Genomic DNA, 21,298 nt, shown 5'->3' with positions numbered 1-21,298 from the left:
TCGAAATTTTTGTAAAGGAAAGAGTGGCAAGGCGAGATCTCGGAAACCGAGCCAGCCCGGTCGACCAGGCTCATATGAAGAGGCCCTTAGTAAGACACCTTGTGATGTCTATCATACAGTTCATACATTTCATAAGCGTGTATTTCTGGAGATATCTCAATAACAAAGTTGTCCATATTGTTGAAAGTTGACTGACCTACTAATTGTGTAAACCTAGTTATTCTCGTTAGGTTTGCCCGTATTTTTTATTCTACTATTGCATCAGTCACATTTCGTTTCACGTTTCCCTTTCTTGTGACGAGTTTTAATGTTATTGTATGGACAAGTGTTGTGGGCGACTTTGCTACGCGAGCAAATGCACCTGTTACTCAATGAGCACGGCGAGCTATATTGCTTTGTGCTGTTAATTCTGTGATGCGTCTGTTGTATAAACCTAACGTTGTGTATGTGCTTGTTAGTACTGTGTGGAAACTGAAAGAAAGATTAAGTACAATTCTGAAGCATGTAATACCTATGGGGTAATTCAGATACTTCAAAAAAGTATACTGTTTAATACTGCTTCGTTCATCTTAACATTCCTTTTCTTGCTCACATTCTTTCTCTTCTTCGTTCATCCATTCGTTCGTTCGTTCTTCCGTTCTTCGTTCTTCGTGCGTTCATTCTTCCGTCGTCAATCCTTCCATTCGTTCGTTCTTTCATTTGTTCTTTCGTGCGTTCCTTAGTTCATTCACCTTCGTTTGTTTTACGCGAGGTGGGTCGATGCAATTATAATGAAAATTTCCCTAAAAACACGAGTTAAGGTACCATTATAGCTTCCGTCTTTTTCTTCGTAGTGTTTGAATTTCAGCTTGTTGGAAGGAAGCAATTGTGATTACAGTGCCACGCTCGAAACTTTGAACCCGTCATGTTAAACTTCATCTATATTGTAATCCATTTGCATCCTCGCCCGCTTTCTTTATACTCAATTTGTATTGCTTAACTATCATTTAGCGGGGACGTTTCTATAAAATCAAACCACAATTGTTCCGTTTCCTGTAGTCTTAAAAGTTCTAGTTTTATTTGGCATGAGTTGGATTGTACTTCCTGTCCGTCCTCGCCATCATTAACCATCTTTAGCCATCTTTACCTCCCAGTGATTTTTCCTTTCATTCATTACACCTTCCTCATCACATCACTTAAACTAATTTGCACTTTCAGCGACTGGCAAGTCGTCGTGGTGTACATCTCCCACACCAGATGAAAGCAGCTTTCCACCTGTCTGGGGTACATCAGGTATTATATATGGAGCAAGCGTCTCTTTACCTGTACTCCTTTTCATCTTCTTTGTCTTCTTACGACTCTACAAATTGCTTATCATTCAAAAGTTATTGCATCTTTAGAATGCTTTGGGATTAAGTGCGCTTGTTCGCAAATTCTTAAACCAGCACTTGAAGAATTCTCCTTTTTTGTTTGAGAAAAAAATGGAGAATGGTCGCTTTGTGTTCACAGTTATTGCCGGTTTAGAATGAAGCCCTGTGCGTCACTTTAGGATTGAGTGCACGTATATAGGTGGTTTGCAACCAATCTCTACAAATCCAAAAGACAATGGTGTGGCAGCCATGTTGGATGACAGAACCTTTTATTTTGCCATCCAACATGGCCGCCATGCCGTTGTCTTTTTGGATGTCCAGGGATTGGTTGCAAACCACCTATGCGCAAAATATTAAACCAGCACTTAAATAGTTTCGTTTCTTATTTTTTGTCGCCATAACATCATTTTAAAATGACAAAATAAAAATTCAAACTGACTTAATATATACAGTGTGAATATAAATATTAGAGGGTATTTGGAGGATTCAGTTATCTGACCCCTGGTCGCAGACGAGGGCTGACATCATTACTTTCAAATTTACGTTGTCCCCCTTGAATTGATCGTTATTAGTATATACCAAACGTGCTCTCTGATAAGTTACTCAAACTCCGTATAGTAGTTACCATTTACCTGCCGTATTTTGCATGCGAGTTTTAGTGCTGACTAAATTAATCTTGGGTATGGTATATACTAGAACAATTATTCACCTCGGTGTCGGAGAATAATTGTTAAATATCAATTGAGCAGAAACTGTTATGCAACCAAGTAGAGCATGCACAATACAATACGAGCCTCATTTAAAGTGGTTACGGCAAGCAAGCAAAGTGCGTGTTGTAATGATCAAGATCTTAAATCTTAATGTCTAACGTAACGGCTAGTGTGAACTTCCACATATATAGCATAACTCGTAATAATTATATTAATGTCCTGTAACTTTTCTCACTAATGAATTCTGCGTTCTTATTCACTTTCAAAAATCTGCAATATCTTCGCAAAATGTAATGCTTGTGCAAAATTTAATTACAGTTCATGGCGATAAAATGGATGCTTTTTTGTAAATAAGAAGTTAAAGCAAAGTGAAATGGAATAACATTCTCTAGAATAAAAGGTAATATTGCTTCATAAAATGTTAAGCTCGTAAATTTGCGGTTTTGCTGTTGCTGCAGTTGCTATTGTTACCGTTGCTGTTGTTTGTTTTGTTGCCGTTATTTCTTTAATGTCGCTATTGTCTTACTCATTGGTGCTGTCGTTGTTTTTGCCCAATATTATTGTTGTTGTTGTCTTTGTCGTTGTCATGGTTGTGGTCTTGTGGCCATTGTTGTCTTTGTTGGTCCATCAAGATTGTTCCAAAGTTATTGTTATTGTTTTTGTTGTTGTTGTTGTTGTTGTTGTCTTTGTCGTTTCCATGGTTGTGGTCTTGTGGCCTTTATTGTCGTTGCCATGGTTTTAGTCTTGTTGCCATTGTTGTCTTTGTTGGTCCATCAAAGTTGTTCCTAAGTTGTTGTTGTTGTTGTTGTTGTTGTTGTTGTTGTTGCTGTGGTTCCTGACGTTGTTGTTGTCGTAACTTTAAAGCTATCTATTTATGTTGACATCCTAATTCTTCCAATTTCGAAAATGTACTTCCTCGTGCATCCCTTTTCTGCTACAGGACACAAATAATACACTTCTGTGCACTGGCTATATTCTTGTCAATGTTGCTGTCACGTAAGCTGATAAAACTTTACTTATCGTCTTCTTGTTTGCCAAAAATTTGAATTAGTGGCCTTGAAAACCACATTGTAACAAGGCAATTTTCCTAAACAAGGGAGATCTTTTCCCAGTTCCTGTATGACTTACTCCCAGGCCTTCTTGGTCTGTTCATTTCGGCGACGCACACGTGACCTGAAACGAATAGGCCATTTCCGAGTTAGTTTGAACCTTATTATAAAAGCGAGGCTAAGTGCTAAGTTTTTTTATGAAAATTAGTATTTATTCATTTGCAAGCAAGACCAATTTTCATATGAAAAGCTTTGCACTTAGCCTCGCTTTCATAATGAGGTTGACAGCAATTCGAAAATGGCCTATTTAATGATGACTGCGGCAAAAGACAGAGAGAGACCTAGAAAATAGGCAAGTGACGTATGACAATGTTTGTGAAAATGCCGTGATGACCAATCAGAACACAAATGCATGCATATAATAAGTTCACACCACACTGGGGTATTTTGTATGCACACCAAATGTATAGACATGACCGCCAGTTTGGTGTACTGTCACCCAAGGGTTTCTCATTAGCTTCATTTGTTATGGTACACCAACATATCCACCACGACATTGTCATTTGCACCTCTAGGTATTGTTTGCTTGCGCTCCGTTTTGCGATAATAGTGAGGTTAAGAATCGTGCTTACGGCAAACGTGAGATTCGCGTTTTTTTTTTTTTTGTTGATAATAGTGCAAAATAATTCAGACCTTTGATGCTATCGCAAAACTACTCAATTTTACCGAGAAACTGAAAACAGCGAGCGGCAAATGAAGGATAAACATGGTCACGTGGTCATATCTCATGTTTGCTGTTTGCCGTAAACGTCATTCTTAACATCCCAATTCTTCTTACAAAGATTAGAAGTGGTAAACTAAGAAAAAGGACAAGTCAATTGATACCCTAATTTGCCAATCACGTGTAAGCAAGCTACACGTGCACGTGTGGAACTGTTTCGGAAAACGTTGTTGTATTTTAAGGCTTTGGGTGGCTTCCTAGAGTACAGAACATTTGTAAAAACTGACATCTACACACTATCTAGTACGAGGTACAAAGAAAAGCTTTTTTCTCTTGGGTTAATACCAATTTTCTGTCCGTGGATTTTAATCTCGTAGAGGCCCTTGTCATGGCAACAAATCGCTTAGAGAACGGAGGTTTTGTGGCGAAATATGTCCAACATTTGCTATTTGTGGAAAGTTACAGGATAAATCGCGTGTGACTGTTTGTTATTTCAGGGTTTGTCGTTGTTTTACGGACAGTAAACAACGCAAAACCCTTTGAAATCGCCAAAATTCGCCGTGAAAGAACGGCAAAATAAGACATTTGGGGTAATTTTACGTTTATTGGGGGCTTAAAAATGGAAATATATCTCAGTACTTCCCACACATTTCCTATAAAATTGAAAAATACAAACGCTGGTATACATTTTGTGTGGTTTCCCTGTGGAGCTATCTTTCTCCCATGCTTGACCTTGGCCACCTTTGCTGTCATGTTGATGACATTTTTGTCTTTGATCTGTATCTAGTTCCCAAATCCGAAGAGAGAGCATTCGAAAGCAGCCCAGCCAATGGTTGGACGCCAGCCAGGTCACGTGCCATGTCAACTGATATGGAAACCAAGGAGTATCTGAATCAGCTTGAAGAGGCGGCAACAATCGATGAACAGGCTGATATACTTCATTTCCTCTACAATACAAAGTAAGAAAGCCGCTGGAAGATTCAAATACTTTAACTGTCTTTAAGAACGGTGCCTGCTAATACAGAAGTATTTTTGCGCATTTTATGCCTATGCAGGAAAAATAGATTTTAGCAAGGGCTATTGGAATCCTAAAAGAAAATTGGGGGTAACCACGCATTTTTCAGAGATAATTAAGCAACAATAATTCTAAAAAGCGTTAAAATACAAAACAATGTATGGAAGGTTTTCCCAAATTGAAGCTTAAACATCTCTTAAAAAATGCGTCGTTACTCCTAATTTTCTCTTTGGATTCCAGTAACGAGCTGCTTTTCCCGCGTAGTTGTAAACCACGCAAAAATATCTTTGTTTTAGCAGGCATCGCTGTTACGAAACCCGAGTTTTGCGGACCATCCTGAGATGCGCAGAACATATGCCCAGTAGCAAAGGGAGGCACCGTCTTTAAATGTCTTTGTTCTGAATTTTTACTTGACTGTTTACTTTGTTTCGTTATTTTGGGCAGTTTAAAATGTTCCCAAAATTAAAATGTGCGAAAAATCCTCATACCCAAATTGAAGCGGTAATAATGTGCTATTTTGTTTTATACCGGTGTTATCAAAAATAAACCTCAATTTGGTACAGCAATCGTTATACGTTTCTCACCAAAATTTTACCAGCGAAAATGTGATGGCAATTTAGCACAATTTTAGCGAACAGTGTCTCAAGGTTTAAGTTTAAAGTTTATCTCAGTTTTTTTCCTGGACATTTTTGTTACCACCTTAAATGACTAAAGGTTTAATTCTGGCAATGAAAGGGCTAAGTCAGCAGTGATTGAATTGTATGGTTTGTAGAAGTTTGAGTTGGAGTTAATATGATTGAGAAGTCACATTTAGGTAACTGACAATTTACTAAAAGGTTCTGCAAAATTCGATTTGCAAATTGTTTTTGGTCACAACCAACATTTGACTAGTGTGCACTCTGCAAAGGAAATAGGAGGCATCTGCTCTCAGGCTAACTAGAGGACAGTGCATGAAGAGCCACTCTGTAGATATGCAACAAACTGTAAATTTCCATTTGTTTGTTTGTTTGTTTTGGAAACGCTTTCCATTGTAAGTCGGTACTAGGAAGGCTCCGCCATTTGAATTCCAATATCCTTTCAAAAGTCCCCAACCATGGAATATATGGCAGACGTTCCGTTCACTTGAGATTTTTCTTTGGGACAAACAAGAAAGCTTGTTTCATATTCTTCCAAAGCGAAATTTCCCGGCTTCTGGGTAAATGGCTTTATCCCAGAATTGATAAGCGGTAAACGCTTTCGTAACAATGACATTTTATTTTGGTTTTCAAGGGGTCCCGACTTTGATACGCGCTTGTTCGATGAAAACGGAGTAACAGTTGAGAAGCTTCTGGGAGAACTCTATGAGAAGGTATGTGACTGTTGCGAGTAGGTATTTTACTTTGTCGCTTCTCCTGAAAACCATAATACACAATTCAAAATGCTGATTTCCCTGAACTCTGTTTACTGAACTGGCGAATGAGATATCTCTTTGACGCATTTGATGATGTAATCACAGCAAAACATTCAAGAGGGGGTGTCATTCATTTGCTCTTTTCTCGTACCAGTGCCCCATCCCAGGGCGATCAAATTAACCTGACAGATTCTAGTTTGAAAAAAGGCATAAAATCTTTATTCACAAGCAAATATTTCCTTATTTGAATCACTTCCCATCTTTAAAAAGAAGGAAATGTAATCCCTATAATTCGTTCACCCGATGGAAACCGATGTGAATTGAGTGGAAAATTTCCCTTGGAACTGCACCCTTAAAGTTTGACTCTTCCCTTGTTCTGCCAACAAATGAAAAAATGAGCAAATTACACGCAAAAGTTTGAGGCCCGTTGAAGGCTTCTCTTTCTTAATTTTCTCTTTGCTATTGCTTCAGTCCTACTCACCGTGTCTTATTCGTTAAGCTTAGCGTGTTGCAAAAAGGTAACGTTTTCTGTTTGTTTGTTTGTTTGTTTATTTTTTTTTTTTTTGTTATTTTTTATTATTGTTGTTATTTGTAGGCTTGTCAAATTAAGTTATGGTCGCTGGTGAGGCACACAGCAGGGCTTCTAAGGAAAAGAGTGGAAGAGCTTGCAGAGGTAATCAAAGGCTTTGACCAAACGACTTTGTAATTCTGTACACTTGATTTGCCCATATTCACTTGCTGTATCTTTATCTTTATTCATCTTCACATATGACATCAAAACAGTAATTATTATTGACTAAAATGAAAAGAATAGTGTAAATGCAACAGAGAAAGGGCAACAAATAGTTTATTTAACTGGAATACGTATAGCCCTTAACATACAAAGATGGTTAAATTATCGCTTTTTGTAAAAAATAATATACATTATATAACATTAACACACATATAAAGACAGGACAAAACTATTAGTAAGGGTGATAAGAGCAAAATAATTATACAAGTTTATCTTAATTGTAAGAGAAGTACAATTTCAAGAGAGTTTTCTCATTTAATTTCTTGTGGGGCTTTGTTCGAATAGATAGAGGAACGTCACTCCAGAAATTAACCGTTCGATAAATAATATTATTAAAAACTGAATCATTGTATAATCCAATTCCAGGGATGTGATTGGCTTAGCGGCCATGGTATATGAGCCATTATACCACTTCCGAGAAATAGCGACGATTGTTTTTAATAAAACAATTATTCCACCCACGCTTATTAGATATGAGATAATTACAGCCAACTCGGCGCTACGCGGCTCGTTGGCTATTTACCATCTCATATCCAACGCACTTGTGGAATAATTTTTAAGTATTCACTTGCTGCATGTTCACAAAGACCTGATGTTTGAAATGTTTTTATTCCCAGGCTGTGACGGATCTTTTAGTTCACCAGAAACAACTGACTGTTGGAATGCCACAAGCGGGTCATGAAGAGGTGATTACAAGGTAAGTCAAGAATTCCCCTTTGTTTGGAATGCTTGGTGGTGCACGTCTCTGGTATACTACAGCATAGCTTGGACTACCAAACGTTAACCTCTGTCTAAAATGTTGTATATGCTGCGGTGTTTGCGTAGTTTTGCCAAGAACTCTGACGCGACTTTATCCGTCAATAGAGAGATTTAGAAGAAAGATCCTCGTAGTTACTACGCAACCTGACCTCTGCGATGCCGGTGCAGTGCTCTACCAACTGAGCTATCAAGCCAACTTGGAGCTGGTCAAATCTAAGTCGCGTCGAATTTATTAAAAATAGGTTCGACAAAGAGTCGACTTAATTCCAGTGTGGTAGCAAACGTCGAACCTGCGTAGACCGTAATTTACAAGTTGCACTTTGTGAAACACGGGAATAAGCACGTGTCCCCGTGCTATTAGGGACCTTACGAAAACACCACGGCGACGGCGACGACAACGTCACAACACAAAAAGCTTATTAATGAGCAAAAACAATCGCTCTGCACGTGCGTTTTGAATTTTGGTACATTTCTCTGTCGCCCTCTGCAAAACAACAACGTGAAATGACCAAATTCAAGGTATTAGTTGGCTTCACACTAGAGCTTGTAAGTATAATCTAAGTGCACTTGAAACCTACTTTGAGTGTGAACGGGTAAAGCCTACCAACTTGAACTTTACTTAGTGACCATGGAAACGTTCGTTGTTCGAAGAAGCCGAAGTACGCCGCCAAGTATGGCCAACACCACACTTGAGAACGTACTTGACCAATAGGAAAAGGGAAACCAACTAAAAGCCACGTGCTGCGGTGCCAGGACAGATAAACTTTTTGCCGTGAACTAAAATCAATCCAAAAAAATCAAAATGGATAGCTGGAGATACGCCTTGCAGTTTGAGGACTCCATGGAACAGTCTTTTGCGTAATTAAACATAAAAAAAGAAGGAAAAGCCAATACCAATGGTTAAACTTACGATCTTATTAAAATATTGATTGACTGACGATTTCTTTGCCGAAAACCACGTTGCTGAACCATTCTCGACATATACAGATGTCGCCTGTTCTTTTGTGTTGTCGCCAAGTACTCGTAAACAATGAAGTACCTAATATGCATTTCTTGTAATGTTGAAACTCTCTGAGTTAAAATTAAAGACAAAATAAAGAGTAAACAACAAAAAACGTTTTTCCGTTGCAAAGGCTCCATGATTTTCCGACGAGCAATCGCCTTTCTAATTTTACCGCGAACGATGATTGACAGCTTGTGCTTCAAGTGTATACTTTGTCACCAGGTGTGAAGCCAAGTTTTCTAAAGTGCGACTTGAGATTTTTAAGTGCACTTGAATCAAGTGCTTACTTGAAACTAACTTAGCTTGTAGTGTGAAGCCAGCAATTGTGGAGAACTTGAACCCACGGGAGTGAATTTTTATTCTCTTCTTTAACTTGAACGGTACTCCTACCAATTTGGTTCCTGGGTAGTTTGTCGTTTGTGTACAAGTTGAATGAGTTAAAATGCTCGCGAAGTAGCACAAATGAAATGAAGTTATACTTTCAAATGACGTTTGCGTTTGAGTTACCGTCTTGCATTCGTTAGGTCCCTATTCACTCGATGCGCGGCTAGTTACTGCTAGGACTTGCTAGCAAAATGCCGAAATACAGTGCTCGTCGGGCTTTTCTTTGGCAAGTAATTGCGAAAAATAGAAAGAGAAGACTCAAACACTGAGCAGTTATTGCAAATAGGCAATTCGCATTTCAATCATTTATATTTAGTGTTCATGAAACACGAAAAACACATTTCCATCACGCTGTGCGATGTCAGTAATGACTTTCGATAGCTCGCCATTTCTGGTCGCGAAATTGTCTTTGTACAGCGCATGCTCGTCAGGGGGGAAAATAGCGTTTGGCAGATGGGGGAGTCGGTATTTTTGTGACTTTTGCGCAGTCCATCACATTTGAATCAATTATTTTGTAATTTGCATGATTTATGAATTGAGTTCAGCGCGTGTTTAGAACGGCGTTTGCTGTAACGCCGAACCACTGTCGCATTATCCGACTTGGCAAGTCGAACTTACTCTGGAGTCGAACCAATTAATTTCAGTCGAACTTAATTGCGGCAAACGTCGCACCATTCATGCGCCTATTTCAAAATTAATAGATTCGACGAATTAAGTTCGACTAAGATTCGACGTTTGCCCCAGGCCTTAGGGAGCTTAAGCAACGACGACGGCGACGGCAACATCAGCGCCGCAAAACAATAGGTTTAATGAGCAAAAACAATCGCTCTACACGTGCGTCTTACATTTTGTACATTTCTTTGCCGTCCTCTGCAAAACAACAACGTGAAATGACCGCATATAAGGTTTTGTGGAGAACGTGAACGCACGACGGTGAATTTTTAATTTTCTTCCTTAACTTGTACGCCACTCCTACCAATTTGGTTCCTGGATAGTTCGCCATTTTTGTAAAAGTTGAGCGATTTGAAATAATCGCGAAGTAGCACAAATGAAATAAAGATATATTTTCGGGTGACGTTTCCGTTGCCGTTGCCGTCGTCGTTGCTTAAGCTCCCTATTTTGAGTTCGTAATATACCCGTGAAGGATGAATAAATAAATGTAAATATATGAAACATATTTAGAATTATGTTTACGGCAAACGGCAAGTAGAAGAGTTGACCACGTGGCCATGTTTACCCTATATTTGCTGCTCGCTGTTTTCAGCAAAGGTCAGAATTGTTTTGCACTTTTCTCATCTATGTACTCATTATCTGAAGGAAATATAATCGCCAATCTCACCTTTACCGTTTGCCGTAAACGCGATTCTAAATCTCTGTATTAAGAGCCTGAGATGCTTCGCCTATTTTTCGTTGGGTTTCTCAGATTAAGTGCAATTTACCAGTTCGTGTATTTAAAATCACGCAGTAAATATACTTTTGACCATTCATGTGGGCAGGTTATTTTGTTGATACTGATTTCTTGTTTTATTAAGTGAAACACGAGTGGGATGGTTATTTCCTAACAGGTTAATGTCTTATCTTATCTTCCTCAAACAAATTACTGTGTTGCCCGCGATTCTTTCCTTAGGCCTCTTCCACCAGATGAAATGAAGAATATAATTTTCAATGTGTTCGGTGAAGATATGAGCACTGGTGTCGTCACACAGGTGAGTCGGAAGAAAACATCTTTTTCATTTTACTGTGTTGCAAGGCACAGTGGCGTGTGTGACTGACCCAAGCCCAACCTTTTAAAATAATTCAGACAGTTATTGAGAGAGTTCAAGTTCCGACCCAACATTGCCATGTCTTCGAAGTTGAATATCGAATGATCACCTAACAGAAAATCTCTTGATAGATGTATTTTTTCAGTGAGTTACACAGGCGTACTTTCAAACTAGCAATCGGAAGGTCATAGCTTCGACTTCCTGTTTGGAGAACTCGGATTTTCTTTTATCGACTGATGTATTTTTTCAGTTAGTGACACAGGCATAGTCGATAAAAGAAAATCCTAGTTCTCACAACAGGAAGTACTCGTTTCCGATATATTACAAGATGGATTGAGATTTTCCCCCTGCTTTGAGCTTAGTCCCTCTTGCCGGGAAGAGAAAGGGCTTCTTGAATTTTCCCAGCGGATATGAGCAGCTTCCTTTAATAACAGCTGATAGCGACTCAGGGTGCCGCATCCAGCACTGAAAAGCAAGTCTCGGAACAATGTCTACGACATTCCTAAGATTGGGTCATATGCTGGAAGACATGAGAGGCCCTATCCCTTTTCCAAATGTTCGCTCACGCGTACCGAGAGGTGTCGGGGTGTTTCACCGATATAACCGCAGGCATTACAACCTGTACATGTAAATTTATACACGACACGAGAACGGAGCTCAGAAAGAGTAAGATCTTCACTAAACATGTTGCGGATCTTAAATGAGGTGAAAACAAGCTTAATGTCTAAATCTTTGCAGAAATGTTTAACACGTTTTTGCAATCTTCTATTCCAGGAGCTGCTAGTATACCTTGGCATCTTTGTGAGGACCGAGCCGTCCCTGTTTAATGAGATGCTGAGGCTTCGTGTGGGCCTAATTATAGAAGTTATGGTGGCTGAGCTGGCGAGGTCTCTCGACTGTTCTGGTAAGAAATTTCAATTTGCAATTCAAGAACAATATCTCCCCTCCCCACCGCTCAAACTATTCGTTTTACCTGCACGTGTTGCGTGCCTACACTGTATGCCCATAAAAGTCCAAGTCACATGACTCACGGGAAGGATAGGAATAAACATTGTTAGAATGTAGCGTTACTCTGATTTTCTTACTGCTACAATACAATAAAATAAAACATCTTTCTCGTACAACCGCTACGTCAGCTGAAAGGAAAACGCCGCTGAAAGGTGGACGACTATAGAACAGAGAAAGAAAGATAGATTTAAATTCAGCAGTTGTTATCTAAAGTTTTCTCTTTGTGTGCCTTTTTTCTCTTTTATTCTCTGTTTTCTGGTCTGAGCTATCAAGCCAACTGGGAGCTGGTCATATTGCGAGTAGAGCACTGCATCGGCATCGCAGTTCATGAGTTCTAATCCCGTTCAGGCTTTCTTTTCGATACTGCTTAAAGGAAACCTCCACTTTCGAAACATGTTAAGGTTACATTATTGAAAATACAATTTTCTTTGGAATTTCCTTGGAAATCATGGAAATAATATTTCAGTGTCGGAAAAAACATAATTTGATTATCGGCTGTTTTCGCTTTTAAATTTCCCGCGCGCCGCCATCTTGGATTTCATGACGTAATAAGGTTGCTCAATTGTTTTACACAAAAGAACTTCTGCTGAATAACAATAGCGGCAACCATTACACGTCATCAAATTCAAAATGGCTGCCCCCAGGAAATTTAAAAGCGAAAGTTATCGAGAATCATATCTAATTTTTAACATACTTGAATTTCATTTCTACGTTTTAGACAAATATTTAGAATTTAGACACTATTTCCAACGCTTACCCGTCAATTTGTTGTGAGAGTGGAGGTTCCCTTTAAGTTACGTAAATAACTGCGAGAGTCTTTCTTCTGTTTAATCTCGTTGACTGTTTGATATTGTATGTTAAGGTGAAGACGCTGCTGAGTACTTCATGAACCTGAGCCCTTTTGAGATGAAGACGCTTCTGTATCATATCTTGAGTGGCAAGGAATTGGTTGTCACACACGGTAAGTGGAATTGCTGTTGTTATATAGACATGAACCACAATCACGCCATCTGGTGGGCTTGATTTCCACTGACTAAATCAAAGACATTTTTTCGCATGGTAAACTTTGAGTCGTCGCATGGTGTTAGGAGAGCCTAAAGAATGCCCATACAGTAAAATATTTTTAGTACATTTCTGTGCTTCTGTTCGTTATGCTGTGCAAAGTGGTTCTAACTTTTAATTCTTTGATGAAATGTGGTTATTAAAGCGAAATCTCTGACCAGTTCTTTCCTGTGGTGCTGTTCAAGGTGGTTTTGACTTTTGAGTCTGTGGATAAAATCCTAAAGTGTGACCATTCAAATGAAAGCTACTTAGCATTACTTTCCTGTGGTGTTGTTTATTATGCTGTTCAAGGAAGTTCTAACGTTTGAGTTTGTGGATGAAATCCTAAAGTATGACCATTCAAATGAAAGCTACTAAGCAATACTTTCCTGTGGTGCTGTTTGTTATGCTAAATAAGGTGGTTTACCTTTGGGTCTGGATGAAGTCCTGAAATGTAATCATGCAATTGTAAGTTACTGAGCATTACTTTCCTGCGGTACTGTTCATTATGCTACGTAAACAACGTGTTCTGACTTGTGAAGCTGTTGATGAATTCCTGTAGTCTGACCATACAAAGCTACCGTGCTGTACTATTTTGTGGTCAGTAATGTTCGTTTACATATCTTGCAATATGACCTTTTTTGTACACTGTACAAAATTGCACTGTTTTTTGTTGTCACTTTCACAGAGTCTGAGCGTTCAGTGCCAGAGAAGACTGTGCACGGCTTTGTAAATCCCGACCTTCCTAAGAGAGTAGGAATTAAAAGATTTTCCAGCGCTATTAAGGTAGGCATCTACGTGAAATTTGCTTTGATTACAAGAGGGAACCCCGTGTTTGTTATTCAACTTAATAAAAGCTTTCCAGCGCCCTTGAGGTCAGCCACTTTTCTGTCTGTTACCCGTGGGCTGCTTCACGCTGGCGACGGAAGCAGAGTCAGAAGCGTAAGGATTCTTCCGTTTCAGTGTGAATCAAAAACCGGAGACGGAATCGCAATCGTAAGCTCGACGGAATCAGACTCGCAAGGATCAGAACGTTTCCTTTTTCTTCTGATTCCTTCGCTTGCGATCAAGTGTGAACTGGTTGATCGGATCGTGAACGCAAGCAGAAGAATCAGCCAATCACGTAGCTCATTCCCAATCCCTTTACCCGAGATTTAGAGGGAAAACATGGCCGCCTTCCGCCATTTTGAACGAAAAACCGAGGCTTCCGTTTCTGCTTCCGTCGTGTTAATTCACACTAGGTCAGAAGATTCTTCTGATTCCGATTCCAATTCCGCTCCTTCTTCTGTCGCTAGTGTGAGTCAGGCCTTCTGATTACAATTCCCGTCGCTAGTCAAAACCACCTGACTCATTGGACCAGCTGATGACACACACAGTGTAGCTGGAATCTCTAGTAGCAGATGTACGTCAGCGTGGCTCCCATTATGAGGCTTAGGTGCCCACTAATGAGATGATACTCTCTTTAGCTAAGGAATCATTTTACAATTCCTTTGGTATTAGAGCACCGTCGGTCAAAGACTGTGGTGAATAAAGGTCTTTGTGTTTTATCAGACACTGATGTGACCTTCAAAAGTGAATAGTTACATAATCCAACACACGATTTGTTGTTGTTGTTGTTGTTGTTGTTTTGGGTGTTTGTGTTTGTTTCGTGGTTTGTTTGTTTTTTAGCACTATATTGCACAATCGTTCGCCGTCTATAAGACGCTTTCACTCTGTTTTGCACGTTTTTTACCATAACACTCACTCACCGTTTAATATTCTGTTTTAAACGTTGTTACCATAACACTCACCGTTTAATATTCTACAGAAAATAAGCTGTGCTAGAGCCTTTGCGGGAAAGCACATGGTATGTGAAAGGGCAAAGCACTTTTATGTTTTCTGTTGGAGCTTTTGTAATTCTAAAGAGGTGAAGGGAAATAACTTGTCGAAACTAACTGCACAAAGAGCTAGATTTTTAACACGTAGAATTCGGTCAGTCAGCTAGTCAGCGAGTCACTGAGTTAGATTGTCTCTCAGAGAATCCGTGAGTCAATCCGATAGTCAGTGGAGCCCAGTCAATCAGTCTGTCTGTGTCTTAGCATTCTGTCAGTCAGTCAATCCGCTAGACAGTCAGTGAAGCTCAGTCATTCAGTGTCTGTCTCACTGTCTGTGTCTCGGTCAATCTCAGTCAATCAACCCGCTAGACAGTCAGCCATCCAGTCAGTTGGGCAGTCTGTCCGTCAATCAGTCAAGCAATGGGCCAGTTGACCAGTCAGTTATTTACTTAGTCAGTTATCAGTATTAGCCAGTTAGACATTTGGTCAATCATGGTCAATAAACCAGGAAGACATTTATTTAGTCAATTGGTCTGTTGGCGTGTCAGTCAGTCGGCCGGTCGGTCGGTCAATCAGTAAGTTAATCTCAGTCAGTCATTCGGTGATTGGACTGTCTGTCAGCCAGTCAGTCAGTCAGTCAGTCAGACGGTCAATCAGTAAGTTTATCTCAGTCAATCATTCGGTGATTCAGTCAGTCAGCCAATTACTCAGTCAATTAGCCAGTCTCTCAGTTAGACAATCAACGCTGAAGATTGGAGACAGCAAGCAAACGGCTGTGCAGCAAAACAATCGTAAAATTCCGAATGTAACCCTTTGTAGGTGGTAATTTTTGGGGAGAGCTTATTATTAGAGGGAATTTTACGTTGGGCTTGGCAATAAAAGTAGCTTGAAGGTTAAAATAGCTAATCCTCACAGTCCATGAGTTTATATTCATGAGAGCTTATTTAGGGAAATATTTTAGGGCCTCAGATTTGGGGGGCTTGTATCTGGGGATCTTACATTTTAGAGAGGGTAGGGGGATTATTTTCGAAATTTTACGGTATTTGATCTCCGAAAGTTGACAAACAAGGCGTAGCCTGTGTAGCACTCCTTTACCAGAACGCGGAGGCGCGCAAAGGCATGCCCACCCCCACCCCCCACCAAACCACCTTCCTGGTTTTGCTCTTCTGCCTGAAAATAAATTGCCGGCTATTTGGGCCTCAAAAGGCCCTACCCTGTCCTATATGGTGCATTCATTCCTGTCAGACCCGTATTACACCGGGTGATAGTTGCCCTCCCTCCCTCCCCCTTCGGCTCCTCCACACATATAGGTACATCTACCTCATGCTACTCGCGTTGCCAGCTAGTCAGGCGCTTTAGCGAGAATCTGAGAATCAGGCAAGCTATTAGCTCACCTGACATGCATCTTCTACTAAAGTGGTGTATTTGAGCGTATTGTTTAATTCAACTTTCAGAATATGAGCGGCAGGGGCTTGCTTCCTGACAAAGTGGGACGTGACGGTGCTAAAGTGGAGGTGGATGAAAATGAGCACCACACTGGAGATGACCGCTTGGGACAGTGGATCAGGAGAAGGTGCCTTGATGGAGCACTCAACAGAGCCCCTGAGGATTTCTACCCTAAATTCTGGAAGGTTCTTGATAAGGTACGGGCATTTGTATACGGTTTTGCCATTGTGGTTCACTGTCCCATCCGGATGGGTCCATCGGGTTTATCGTATGTTTGTTGGATTTCCTGTCACCCAGCTGTGGCCAGCTCTTTCAAATACAGTCAACTCTCGCCTTGCGGACACCTCGCTGTTACGTACACCCCGATAATACAGACAGCAGCCAAATCCCCACCAAAAATAAATAACAGACGTTTGATTGAAATAAATTCCCGCTAGTATGGACTCTCGCTATTAAAGACACTAACTCGCCGTCCCGAGGGTGTCCGCAATAAAGGGAGTTGACTGTACACGTAGTTTACGTTTCATTCATGCTAAATTTTTGAGAAAAGAAAGCATTTTGAAGTTTCTTTTAAGTGTTTGTTTGTTTGTTTGTTTTTGGAAGAAAAATGGGAAATGCAGCGCATATCACATACCTCTCTCATTTCGTCTATTTCTTATTACTAATTTTAAAGCAATTCTTTTTCAAGCTGCATAATGAATTGCACTATTTTCTATATTTTTTCTTTCGCCGAAACGATGTCGTGAACTCTCGTCACCAGTCCCAGTCAGCTACTACCTAAGCTTTGTTTGACTGCCAACCTCGTGGCTTCTTCCCGCTGAGGTTCTCTGAGAAAATAAATGTTGTAAGCCCCCCCCCCCCCCCCGGGCTAACTCGTTGGAATTTTTGGTGGGAGTGTGTGGCCCGGTCTTCCAAACTTTGACCCTATTTCAGACCAAAATATTCTGACAGGCAAAAACAGATGTGGAGGGGCTTTTCAATATCTCTTGTGAAATGAAAGAAAAACTTCTAACGCCAGATTAGCGATATTGGCCAAAGTGGAAAGCGGTGAAATTCATTCAAAATTCCATAACACATAATCAGTGTCTGACTAGTTTGCAACACTAACGCTTCTCTTCATTTAAAGTATCGGTAATCACGACATCTAGGCAAACAACATAATGAACTTTTACGATTTGAAAATAATCTACATGTAAGAGTGTTTTCAATAGCAAAGAGTATGTTTTGTTCGCTTTGTGTGGAATCAAAGAAATGAAAATCCTTGTTATCAGTGCTTACATCATCTACTGAACGACGAGAATTAAAAAAAAAAAATTTCGGTCCGGCAACGTATGGAAAATAAAATTGTTGCATGTGAGTAAAATTGCTCTTTTCCTCGATATACTGTAAGTTTAAATATAAAACGACTATTTTCGATTTCACAGACATACTTCGGCAGAAACTTCGGCCTTTTTCAGTGCAAATGAACGTTAAAGAAGATGCAAATTTGCATTAAAAAAAACTAGTAAATTCTTAATGAATACGTATATAAATAAAAGAGTGAGTTTACTTTTAATTTGTTGATAACAAAAGTAAGCTTGTCAATGTACATAAAAAATGCTACAACTAATTTAACTTGTGTTTTCAATAGAAGACAAAACTAATGTCAAAAATAACTTTAGATTTCCCTCAGAAAACTGTTCACTGGGACATGCACATTTTCCTTCCCCAATGGAAATCCTAGATCATTTTTCTTTTTCGTTCCAATTTGTCAATCCTCCAACAAAAGCAAGACTCGGAGAGATAAAAAAGCAATGGAGAAAAAAGAAATGGAGTTGTAATGCACGCATTTAATACCCCCGCACAACTTTTAACCTCAATGAAATTAAGAGTCCTTGAACGTAATTCTCAATTAAATTGGGAAAATCCAATCCAGGCAAATTTGGCTTTATCAATACGAAATTAAGTGCCCTCGAAAATAATTGAGATTTGAAGATAATGATAGATAATCCCGTTTAATAGACCATACTTGAGGGAACCGAATGACGGGAATATCACGAAAACATTATATCTGGTCTCCAGACAGACATGTTCTTCAAATAGCTTGAGTAAAATCTTCGCTCTTGCTTTCAATATTTGTTCCTTTTTTGTCCACAAATAAGCCGGTTTAATTCGCTTTTAATGTCGGGCTTCAAAAATGCGTAAACGAAAGGGTTCGCCGCCGAATTTATAACCAGGAGGAAAGTAAGAATCTTTCCATGTATATCAGACAAGTTGCGACAAAACGCAATACGTAGAACCAAATAGTTTATCCCTACATGGCATCCCAAGAAAAACGTGACTATAGCGATTAAGAAGCGCGCTGTTCTTTGCTTCTTGCGTCTGCAAGGAAGTGCAGATTTCGGCGGTGAGTGGTTTTGTTGCTCCTGTAACTCGATAGAATCAAAACGTTTCCTGGTAGTCTCCATTGCGGAATCTTCTTTCCCTTTTTCCCTGACAACAAACAGGATGCGCGCAACGCCATATAACAGCAGTAAGCAAGCTAATATGTCAAAAGCCGAGACGCCGATAAGTCGTAAAATTTTCCAAGCGGTGAGCGAGTTTGTGGCGTACATTCCCAACGCAAGGGACAGCGAAATGGCCAACGGGACGAGCCATGCGATCAAAATAATTATCCCTGGTCGCCTGGCTGTCGCAGAGGTTATGTACTTTAGTGGGTGCACAATAGCGGTGTAGCGATCCAGCGTCAAAGCGCAAAGATTTGTGGCCGACGAGTGAAGGAAAAACCAGAAAAACGCCATGTGTACCGTCGAATTACACGCTGTTGGTTTACTGCATAAGTATCCGATGGGTAAAACAGCAACTCCGATTGCGCAGTCGGCCACTGCCAAAGAGAGGACGAACCAATTGGCTGAGGAATGCAGACGGCGTTTTTTAGCAATGAAAACAACTACAAAGCCATTTCCAAGGACTGTTATGATGAATAGTGACCAGCCGAGAATATTGAGCCATACTTCCATTGTAGGTACCTGAAAAGGCTTCTGTCGAGTAAGCCGTTATCGAACTTTATCTCCTTAATACGGTGGATGCGTTTTCAAAGGACAGGTCGGGCCAATTGGCAGAGGAATGTAGTGAGAGATTTTCGTAGAGATAAGAGTTACCCACGTTTCCTGTTGCCTTTCTTTCGGCAAGAAACCGTACCGATAAACTATTCTTCAGTTCGATTGTAACCTTCTCAGAGTTTTCCATACTCAACTCTCTTGTAGCGTTTCAGCGACCATTTCTACGGCCTTGAAACTCGTTAGTTCTGCGGCTTTTGAGTAAAGTATCCGGCCTTGTTACCGACAAACACTGATTTAACAATTATCCTGCGAAATCGCGTGGAATATCGCCTGATATTTAGCCGACGAGGCTGCAGGCCGAGTTGACTAAAATCAGGGGATATTACGCAAGATTGAGAAAGATAATTGTTTTATCATTCAACGCATTTTAACAAAGCACAGTTTTATTGCAGAAAAGCTGGAGACGATCTTTACTTTGCCATTTTTTTCCCCGACACACGAAATTAAGTATATCGCAGGATATTCGCCGACTACAGACGACGAATATTCAGTGCACCATGACCATATTTGGGCAGCGTTGCAATGTGTTGAACAATAAGATTGGATATTTGCGCTCAACTCTCATATTGTAAGGCGTTTTTTATTTGTTCAATACTAGTGAAATTTGAAAAAATAGTTTTTGCGGTGTGCGGATTCAGGACGTAATTAAGATGTCTTTATTACTGGTCGTCAGTATGTAGACTGCCGCCGGGTTACCGAAGAGAAAAAATGATGTAACAACTCCCTTAATGGCAGCGTGAAAACTAACCAAGTGATCTATCTTTCAAAGCATTATAGTTTTTCAGTAACTGAAACGGTTTCTTTGAATTTGTCTTTTGCCTTTTTCGTTTTTCTGCCAACCTGCTCAGTTACACCCTCATCGACCAGCTGTTGACCGATATCTAAACTGACCTTGACAGAGAATAGATCCTGTATTGGGACGAGTATCGGTAAATGTATTGTGTTGGATTTGTTAGCACTCGGATGTTCTGAGAGACCGTGGCGAGCTAGGTCATTTACTAAGTTCATTTGTGATATCCTTCATATTGCTAGTATCGTTAATATAACCAAACCGTAGCCAGCGGAGTAACCACTGACTAGGTGACGTCACATGCCCCCCAACCACATCGAGTTTAGGCTTGGTTTAGGCTTGATGTAAACGACAAGAAGTGTCCCTGTCAGTGATATTCAAATACAGTTGACTCCCGATAACTCGAACCTTCAAGGGAAATTGTAAAAGGTTCGAGTTATTGGGAGTTCGAATTATCGAGGGTAAAATTATATAGAAAATGACCTGAAAGGAAAGGAGTATTGGTTCGAGTTATCGCAAGGTTCGAGTTAGCGAGGGTTCGAGTTATTAGGAGTCAACTGTATTCTGATGTGACCCGGCAAGCATGTGAAGTAATTTAGTCAGCGGTTACCACACCCTTCCAAGGCAAGGAAGAAACGTCATCTAAACATTACAAACTGTCTCTGTCAATATTCTCCACATCTTTTAAAATGAAGCCCAACGGACAAGCGACGCCATTTCAACGGCAGCTACCCACCCCAATGCTAGGCTTAGCCTAGGTGTCAGCGGTTTTTGTTGTTGTTGTTTTTTGTTTTGTTTTGTTTTTCCTAAGGCTGGGTTGTTTTGTTTTTGTTTGTTGTTGTTATTTAGTTTCACAGTACAACCTTTATTTTAAAAGTCGCTGGGCAATCCATTTGGAAACTCTCAAACTTTCCATATAACCCACGAGGCGACATGATGGACTCACTCAGTGAAGACATGAAAAAATTAGCAACAGAGTACGTCCGAGAACTTTCCTGAAAACAGCAGTTCGGACTTCCTTTTTCTAGATTACTAGTAGTCCCTTATTTCTCTCAGGGATAGTATAACGATCGAACGCGTTGATAGAAATCAGACTATCCCAGGACTATTTCTCCCTGACTCTTTCTGTCATTGCCGTGCGCTTATTGTGCGTTTTTTTCCC

General features: G+C 40.1%; 2 protein-coding genes across 4 annotated transcripts in view; one reads left to right on the top strand and one right to left on the bottom strand.

The window, feature by feature from the left end:
• LOC146465456 (phosphorylase b kinase regulatory subunit alpha, liver isoform-like) overlaps positions 1 to 21,298 on the top strand; it is a 48,831-nt gene that overhangs the window by 23,551 nt on the left and 3,982 nt on the right. The window contains exons 24-34 of one of the 3 annotated variants that reach the window (XM_085128734.1): positions 1,198 to 1,272; positions 4,617 to 4,788; positions 6,114 to 6,192; positions 6,830 to 6,907; positions 7,645 to 7,724; positions 10,801 to 10,879; positions 11,711 to 11,840; positions 12,807 to 12,905; positions 13,674 to 13,771; positions 14,793 to 14,831; positions 16,254 to 16,442. In XM_085128734.1, coding sequence (XP_084984860.1) covers positions 1,198 to 1,272; positions 4,617 to 4,788; positions 6,114 to 6,192; positions 6,830 to 6,907; positions 7,645 to 7,724; positions 10,801 to 10,879; positions 11,711 to 11,840; positions 12,807 to 12,905; positions 13,674 to 13,771; positions 14,793 to 14,831; positions 16,254 to 16,442 — 1,118 coding nt within the window. The remainder of the gene's footprint in view (positions 1 to 1,197; positions 1,273 to 4,616; positions 4,789 to 6,113; positions 6,193 to 6,829; positions 6,908 to 7,644; positions 7,725 to 10,800; positions 10,880 to 11,710; positions 11,841 to 12,806; positions 12,906 to 13,673; positions 13,772 to 14,792; positions 14,832 to 16,253; positions 16,443 to 21,298) is intronic. The other 2 variants (XM_085128736.1, XM_085128735.1) reach the window with 2 other exon arrangements.
• LOC146465457 (putative G-protein coupled receptor No18) lies at positions 16,821 to 21,292 on the bottom strand. The gene has a single exon (XM_085128744.1). It carries the CDS (start codon positions 19,242 to 19,244, stop codon positions 18,354 to 18,356), a length of 891 nt encoding a protein of 296 aa, XP_084984870.1. The 5' UTR covers positions 19,245 to 21,292; the 3' UTR covers positions 16,821 to 18,353.

This window comes from Pavona decussata, unplaced genomic scaffold (genome assembly GCF_977016875.1).
Source record: "Pavona decussata unplaced genomic scaffold, jaPavDecu1.1 SCAFFOLD_156, whole genome shotgun sequence".
NCBI classification, from domain to species: Eukaryota; Metazoa; Cnidaria; class Anthozoa; order Scleractinia; family Agariciidae; genus Pavona; species Pavona decussata.
Note: the sequence above shows the minus strand (reverse complement) of the source record. Positions and strands in the feature narration are given on the sequence as shown.